This window comes from Equus asinus, chromosome 2, assembly GCF_041296235.1.
Source record: "Equus asinus isolate D_3611 breed Donkey chromosome 2, EquAss-T2T_v2, whole genome shotgun sequence".
In the NCBI taxonomy this organism is placed as follows: Eukaryota; Metazoa; Chordata; class Mammalia; order Perissodactyla; family Equidae; genus Equus; species Equus asinus.
The window spans coordinates 169,771,802-169,780,410 of NC_091791.1; the positions used below are offsets into that span (position 1 = coordinate 169,771,802).

At 51.1% G+C, this 8,609-nt stretch overlaps 1 protein-coding gene across 1 annotated transcript; it reads right to left on the bottom strand.

Moving 5' to 3' along the window:
- Positions 1–4,908: 4,908 nt before the first annotated feature.
- LOC106848613 (granzyme B-like) lies at positions 4,909–8,177 on the bottom strand. Its single transcript, XM_014868620.3, has 5 exons — positions 8,123–8,177; positions 6,833–6,980; positions 6,164–6,299; positions 5,698–5,958; positions 4,909–5,052 (listed from the first exon to the last, which is right to left on the bottom strand). Exons 1-5 carry the CDS (start codon positions 8,175–8,177, stop codon positions 4,909–4,911), a joined length of 744 nt encoding a protein of 247 aa, XP_014724106.3.
- Positions 8,178–8,609: the final 432 nt, after the last annotated feature.

Sequence of the window (8,609 nt, forward strand, 5' to 3'; positions counted from 1 at the left end):
CAGGATTCGAACCAACGAAACACTGGGCCGCCTGCAGTGGAGTGCGCGAACTTAACCACTCGGCCACGGGGCCAGCCCCAAACTCATTGAGTTTTTTAATGATAGCTATTTTGAATTAATTGTCATTTAGGTTATAGATTTCAGTGTCTTCGGGATTGCTTTCTGGCTACTTGTTATTTTCCTTCTGTTCTGGAGATTTAACATGTTTTTTCATACTGCTTGATGGTGTGGATTGGTGCCTCAGCTTAGAGATAGAGTTTAGTTACTGCTTCCACTTGTTTCTCCTGGAAGGGGGGCACAGCAGCTGTGTAATCTGTACCAACTGGGATCCTTGTCAGCTGTTGCTGACTGGACCTGGGCCCCTCCTTGTGATCACAGTGTCCCTGTGGGGTCTCTCATCAGCTGTGGGGGCAATCACAAGGGGACCTCGGGTTGCTGGTGCCTACTGTCACATACCACCTAGACACACTCCCTCCTTAGGGTCTGCAGTGGTATGGGCTTTCACAGTGGCCGGGAGCAGGTCACCAAGACTCGCAGCTCTGCCACCGTCAGGGCCCACAAGATCTCACTTGTCCACTATGGGCCACAGCAGAGCTATGGGTATGTACTGCAGTCTGTGGTTAGCTCACCCAGCTGTGCCATTTCAGCCCCAGGGCCTTCCAACCTTGTGACTGCTAGGCAGGGCCTCTCCACTAATGCTACGCAGAGGCTTTCCCTGTGGCTGCTGTGGGACCGTGGATTTTCCCACTGGGCTTAGGAGCCATGGCAGGGGGCTTAGGTAGGGCTGTAGTCACCTGTTTCCACCATCGCACCACCGATGTGTATGCACGCCCACCCTTGGTGCTGTGGTGATGGTTTGAGCATGTCAGCTGATAGAAAGTCACTTGCAGGTACTAGGCTGTCCGGGGGGCAGAGAGTTTTCAACTATCTCCACCTCCTCCCAGGGAGAAGTCCGTCCACCTTCCGATGTATAGCAGTGTGGGTCTCTCAGGCTTCCTGAGATGCTGTGTAGATATCCTTTGCTGACCGATGAATGTCCAGTTAGTTGTAGGTCAAAGGGGGAGAGACAAAGAAAACTGCTCACTCTGCCATGTTGCTGACGTAACTCTCTTTTATTCTTTCTTGCGGTGTAGGTCTGATGGCAACAAATTCTCATACCTTTGTTTTTCTGAAAATATCTTTATTTTGGCTCCATTGTTGAATAATATATTCTCTGAAGATAAAATTCCAGAAATAGGTTGCCTTTTCCTTTCAACTATTTAGAAATGTCATCTCAGTGTCTTCTGACTTTTGTCATTTCTGATGAGAGCTCATTGTTATTTTTGTTGTTTCTGTTCAAGTAATGTACATTGCTCTCTCCCCTCTGTTTACTTTCAGCCTTTTCTCTTTACCTTTGTTTTTTTTTTTTATGAGAAAGATTAGCACTGAACTAACATCTGTGCCCATCCTCCTCCATGTTTTATATGTGGGACACCTGCCACAGCATGGCTTCATAAGTGGTGCATCAGTCTGTGCCTGGGATCCAAACCGGCAAAGCTGGGGCCACTGAGGCAGAGTGCAAGAACTAAACCACAGCAATGCCAGACGGGACCCTACCTTTCATTTTTACCAATTTGACTATTATGTGCTTAGACATGGTTTTCTTTGTCCTCCCCAAGGTTTACTGTGCTTCCTGTATCGGTGGATGAAGAATATAGGCTAGCAATAGGCCTATGATGAAAAAGAACCAGTGGCTGCACTTCTTTAACGGGGAAATGTATTTGTTGGACAAAAGCAGTGTTGTGTGGGATACCAAGACAGGAAATCAACCCTGTGAGTGCTGAAAGTCCACAAAGGGGGAACTGACAGAAGTATGATGGTGAGCAGGAAGGCAGAGCCAAGACATATCCTGAAAAGAAATTAGCAAGATCTCACTTTCATTTGGACCTCTCTCCCCCAGGAGCTGGCTTGGTGGTTCTCTTCCTGCCGTCCTGGGACCCAGTTCTTCTTCTGGGTCTGGAGGGAAGGAGGGGTGATGGGAGTGGGTTTGGGTGAGTAGAGGCATTTCCTTGAGGTCATTACAGAGATCTTTTATTTATTTATATTTTAAAATTTTCATTACAGAGATTTTTGGACAAGAGAAGCATTGTTTCCTTAAAGGCAGGGGTGGGTCAGGGGACATTTCCACAGGCAAGGGATATTTGAAGGAATCAGCATGATTAGGATGCTTACCCACCCCCATCCAAATGTGCCCCTGAGCAGACTTCAACTCACCAAGCCAGATGTTTTGAATCCTTGTCACAGATGGGTGCACAGCAGCCCAGAGGTTTTCTCTCCCTGGAGGTGTCTGAGCAGAAGCTCAGCTGTTATTCAGGGATGCCAGGAAGTCATCACAGGGCGGGGGTTAGACAACAATGTCAGGCATCTTTCTGGCCTGGCTGTCAGGGTGCCTGGGCTCAGTCCGGGCTCTGTTCTAACTCTGTGGTCCCTTCAGTCGGCCACTGCCCCCTCCAGGGACTGTGTCTCCCCCTCACCTCTCACAGGAGGAAGAAGACCTGCAGCAGGGTCCTCAATGTGTTTTAAACCACAAAATCATTTCCTCAAGGTAAATGTTGTCTCTAAACTAAATATGCATGTGGCTGGGCAACTTTTTAAAATATTATCTTTGTTTTGCTTTTGGCATTTTCCTTTTTGTCTTTTTCCATCAAGGAGCCAGGTTCTTAGTATGTCTTAGATGCAGGGATATTGTTTCAGCTCCAGATCAGAAGCTGCGTGTTCTCACTGCTCTTCCCTAGTAAAAGTGCCCGCAGTCATGAAGAGATTGTGTTGCTGCCTGCTTTGTGCACAACAAGGTGGGAAAGGCCGTGCCTGAGAGGGTTACATGATCTCAGAGTATGCACCCTTTGTGATGAGAGGCTTGTGCTGTGTGTACCTGGAGCAAGAGCTCAGAGCTAGAACTTATGCTTAGATCTCAGGTAGTACTACATATTAGTGACAAGCCCTCGGATAGATAGGAGTGTCTGGCAAGATTAACACAACACAGAAAGATCCTAATTCAGTTAACAAACCCATACTCTACGAGTGGGTTCCAAGCCAAAAACCTCCTAAAGTCAAAAAATCTGGGAGGTCTGGAAGCTATGGATGCAGCAGTAACCACGGTGGCATAAAGAGAAGAGGCCTTTCTCCAGTTTTCCAGACTGTGCGAACCTCCCTGATTGTGGTTTGACTCTGTGCAGGCAGGAGGTACAGTAACCACAGGGATCATGTTTCCAGCCAGTCCAATTGGATGGGTGTTTAGAGTCTGAATCTAATTGCCTGCAAGCAAATATGTAATACAGTTTTTCCTACCATCTTAATCTGTACAATGACACTCATACCTGCTACTTTTAAGGCAAATGAAGGTAAGGCTGCCGTCACTGCTTTTCTCCCTCCCTGCGGGCTGCCCTCTCCTCTAGGTGCAGACAATGCTGCAGTGGACAGAGTGTGGTGACTTCACCCCTAGAAAATAAATGACTGATGTCATTTCCAAATCCCACCCCCTGCTGTTCTAGAGTCACACGTGCTCGCTCACACGGACTGTGACCAGCAATAGGAACAGCACGCAAGTACTTTATTCCTGTGGATTTCCCACGAGATCTAGGCCATGTGGGCTCACATGAAGGAGGGAGAGACAGATGATTTGTGTGAAACTCACTCTGTCAGTGTCACTCGGGTTCAGATGACAGAGTCTGTATTAGGTCCACTGTGGATCCCCAGTGCAGGGCACTTAGGAGCTCAATCAGTGTGTGTTTGTTTATTGATGGAAAAGTGGTGCTTTCCAGTCCTACTGCAGAGAGGGTAACTCAAACTCAAAAGGCTGAGACAGCCCAAGGTTGCCAGTGAGGGGTCTTAACTTTGAGGCTGGCAGTGACTAAGAGGGACAGGCTGAAAGGTACTCAGGCTAATGAATGATCAGGCGGCCAGTGAACCTTGAGAACGTGGGACGTCACTGGGCTGGATGTGAGGGGTTGAGCTGACCTTGCCAGGTGAGAGATGGGGCAGGGGTTCTGGAGAGACAACCTGCCTGCCATGTCCTCCACGGACCCTGCCTATTGCCAGCACAAGCCTGGTCCCTGTGGCCCTCTAGGACAGGGCATGAGCTGGACTGGCATCTCTGTGGAGAGGCCCTTCTGGAACCACACAGAGCTCTGGGTGTCTTACCTAGAAGGGCTATAAGGAAAGGGCCAGCTCAGATCAGGGTTTATGGAGGGGACAATGTTGGTGGACTCTCAGAACTCTCAGTGAAAAGCAGGGATGGAGAAGAAGGGGCAGCCAGGAAACTGGAGGCCAAGCTGGGCCCCAAGATCACAGGAGGGCATGGAGGAAACTCAGACTGGGTGAGATCGAGGAGCTTCTCCAGAGACCCACTCCCACTCCGCAGCATCTCCCTGGCTGTGGGAGAGAAATGTCCTGCTCAGGTAGCTTATCCCCTCCCCAGTGCAGGGGCTATGCCATTGAACCGCAGCGCCAGGCTTGCCTGCTTGGTGTCCGGGACCCATGGTGTCATCCCCCTTCCTCTCTGCCATCTAACACAGGGAAGGAGGTAAGAAGTTCACCCTGAGCCCCAGGACCAGAGAGGTTCCTGTTTTCTCCCGATGGTGCTCAGCTGCAGCCCTGGCAGAAGGGCAGGTCCAGAGAAAGGTGAGGGTCAGAAGGAGCTGGGCAACAGCTTTGAATGAGGTTTGGGGGAGGTGGTGTTGGGAGGGGGAAGAGGAAGAAGCAGAAAACAGCAGATTTGTGCCATTGGCCTTCTAAGCACAGAGGTGGTGCCTGTGTAGGAGGGTCAAGGAATAAACAAGAAACCAGGCCTTGTTGCTCAACTAAGAGACACTTATTTAGTTCTTGGTTCATTCTGGATCAGCTCCAGAGAAGATGGCCTGATTTGAACAGTTAGAGACATTTCATGGTTTTCTTTATCCAGGGCAGGAAACTGGAGACTTTGGTGAAGGCCCGTGGAGGAGTCCTGTTATCTAGTCCATAGCAGGAAATGCCCTGGATCACCTTCTTACAGATGAGAGGGCCCCCAAAGTCCCCCTGTGGACAGAGAACAGGGAGGACTGAGCTCGTGTTCTGTAGGTCCTGCCCACCTGCATCCCAAGTGCCCTGTGAGAGAAGGCTCCTTGGAGTGGCCTCCATGTGGGAGATCAGAGGGCAGGGCAGGTCCTTGTGGGCCCCTCAGCTGCCCAGTCCTGACCCTGGACATTGTCACGGCTTTATTTCTCTCAGGGGGTGGCTCCCTCTCTTCCCCCAGGTCCCGGATCCTCTCCTATGAGGGCGCTGTGGGACTGTGCTTTGGTCTAATGTTTAAGGACAGGAAAGCAGGCAGGTGAGGATGACACTCAGCACGGAAGGTAAGCCATTTAACCAAGATGGGAGCCAGCTCTGAGGAGCCACCTGATTTGACTGCTGCACACCCAGGGAGCAGTTTTCTAACACCTGTGCCCAGCGTGAGGCAGAGTGTTGCAAATTCATCATCCGGATGGAGCACCATCTTGGATGCATCTCAGGCCCCTGGTAGGCTCCCAGAAGGCCTGTGACTCCACACTCTGGTTGCTCCTCCCTTCTCTTCCCAGGAGAAAGATCAGAGTCTAGGGGGTAAAGAAGTCCCTGCTGCTTGGGTCTCCAGATCCCCAAACACCCCTCTCCCCAGAGCCCAGCTAGGAAGATGCCCAGTCTCACCGTAAAGGAAGACTTCTTTTCCTTTGGGTTCCCCACGCACAGCTGAGTGGTACTGTTGTGATAATTGTGTAAGTAGGATTCACGCTCCCTGTCCTGCTGCGCAGTCAGCTCCACCTCCTGCAGTGTGTCTGAGAAGCTGCCCATTGGGGTGACTTTCCCCCATCCCGCCACACTGCACACCTGTCTGGGCCTCACCTGGGCCTTGGACCAGGGCAGGCGGAGGGGCCACACAGCTGCAGTCAGCTTGGTCTTTCTCTCCAGCTGATGGGAAGAGGCAACAAGGCCTAGCTCAGCCACTGGCCTCTTGGGCCTGGACACCGTGATGGGGATGAACTGACTTCCTTCCCCCCTGAGCCACTGGGACTAGTCTGGTGGCCAGGATGGGAAGGAGGGAAGGGAGAGGTCCCATTGGGAGGGGAAATAATGTGGACCCAGGACAGCAAGAGCAGCGGGGAGGTTCCCTTACCATTAGTAACATGATGTTGTTGGAGAATTTCAAACGACAAAAGTCTGGGTCGCGGATGGCTTCTTTCACAGGGATGACGTCCTGGGTCCTCTCCTGCTTCTTAATGTTGTGGGCCCCCAGGGTAACATTGATTGAGCTTCACAGAAAGTACAGTGGGGATGAGGGGGCATGGAGTCACAGGAGATCCAGCCCTGGAGCCATGAAGGGTAGGTGACAGCCTGGGAAGGGCAGGGCTGCAGCTAGGGTAGATTGAGACAACAAAAGGGCCCAGTGCTGAGGGACACTGTGCCCTGTGCTTCTCAATGACACTGAGAGCAGAGATTCTGGAAGCTTTCTCTTGCCCTCAGGCAGTATTGTGAAAGGACTCTGAGTTTGCATTTTGACTGTAATACGTATTTTCCTCCTCCAGAGCTGCTTTATTTGGCCAGTGTGGTCTCTCTTCTCAACTGGGCCACTTGCTCTCATCTCTGACCCTCTGATGCCAAAGCTTACCTGTCCTGTTTCTCACTTTCCATCACCCAGTCATGCTCTCAGATGGCCCCTCTCAAGAGCTCTCATGGCCCTGAGTTACCAGGAGCCAGGAGAGCTACCCTGGGCTGTAGCCCCTGGGCAGAGGACAGGGGTCCCTGTAGGGGTCTCAGGAGGTGTCAGTTGTCTGCGGCCCCTCACTTTCCCCAGCAGCGACCTGCCATCAAAATAAAGTACTTTCTTGTGAGGACACCTCCACATTTCACGGTCTTCTTTTCAATCAGAAACCTAACCAAGGCCATGTAGGGGCGGGAGTGGGACCTGGCCTCATGTCCTCCAGTGATGATTCCTGGAAGAAAAAACTGGAAGATGGGCTTTCTGGAAGCAGCTGTGGTCAGGAGGGAAGGCTCTGGAAGGTAGTGATTGAGGGTGGGGTCTACAGTGCCCTGCTGACACTGGGGACAGTCCTCCCAGGTCCTCCTTGCAGCAGATTAAACTTTTCTGAATGTCAAGCCCCAGAACCCCCTGTGTTAAAAGGGAGCACAGTGCTTGTTGTCCCAGTTCTGCTTCAGACCATTCATGGAGGAGGTAAGAGGTGTCTTCACGATGGTGGAGCCCAGGGGATTGTGGACGGGGCTGCCCTGATGCCTTCTGTCTCAGTTAGTCTCCCAACCCTTCTGAGCCTCTGCTAACATCTCGACTGGTGCCCGTATCTAACAACCTGTCCATGAGCTTATGGTGTTGGATTTTCTGAAATCCTCATGTCATAGGGTCTAACCCAACCTAGGATCTCAGTAAACATTTTTTGACTGTGTGAATGAATGGCCTTCAGTTAGCTTTCTGCTGAGGTTTGGTGGGGATCATTCTTGTGGGATTGAAGGTCATCATCATGGGGGGAGGGCCCTGTGTGGAGCAGCCTATGGCTTGGGAAGTTGGGGGAGGTGTAGTGGAAAGTGGCGTCCTTGTGCCTCTTGTGAGCCAAGGCAACAGGGGAGCCCTGCATGCAGTCACCTAGTTCTTTCTGAGATGAACTGTTCCCTGGGCTCCTCACCTGGGCAGGGGTGACGGGCTGAGGGCACCGAGAAGTGAAACTGCTTCTTTAGCTGGGTCCAGGGACAGGTCCCACGACTGCAACCAGATTGTCTGAACTTCCCTTTCCTGAGTTGGAGCGAAGAATTTTAATTACTTATCTTTTGTATGGCCATTTCCTCTGCCAAATGCCTTTCTGTGAACAGCCCACTTTCCAGTTGATAAGAGAGAGTTTCACAAGCTAAATCTTTTAGTGAATACCCTTTCTTCATGCTATCCTTGATGAGTGTCTGTGTAACATCTGTTACATGTGTTAGTCTAAGTTTAGGATGGCAGCTGAGTTCTAGAAAACTCTTGGTCTGAAATTGAGGGAAATCTGTGACTGTGCTGGGTGGAAGGGTCAGGAGTCTAGAAGGTTTTGTGAGATGGGCTGGAGCCTCTGGAATGGGGATGGTCACTCACCTGTCCCAGCCTCAGGAGGCAGAGGAAAGGCCAACAAGAGCAGGAGTGGCTGCATCTTCCCTGAAGTTCTGCCCAGGTCTGAGCTGCTGGTGTTTCTTCCTTCCAGACACACAGCCCAGGAGGGGAAGGCAGGGGTGTGGCTCAGGACCTCACAGACCTCCTAGAAGTGTGCTTCTGGTTTTCCTGCACCATCTGGTAGGTAGTTTGTCGAAGTTCTCTGGCTTGGGATAGGTGACAGTAGCCCTGTCACCACACTTGCACTCCTAGTGCTGAGTCACAAGGTGAAAGCCAGAACAAAGAATAATAAAGGGTGGCCTTTGCTGCAACCAGCAAAGAAGCTGGACCCTAGAAGCCCCTCAGTAACTGAATCTAGAATGTCTCTATTTCTCAGCTCTTGGCTCTTTTTCCATCCTGATGAAGTCATGAATAATTATTTAGCAAGCTAGCTCCAGGGAGATGAGCGAGATGGCTCCTGCCCTTGACAAGA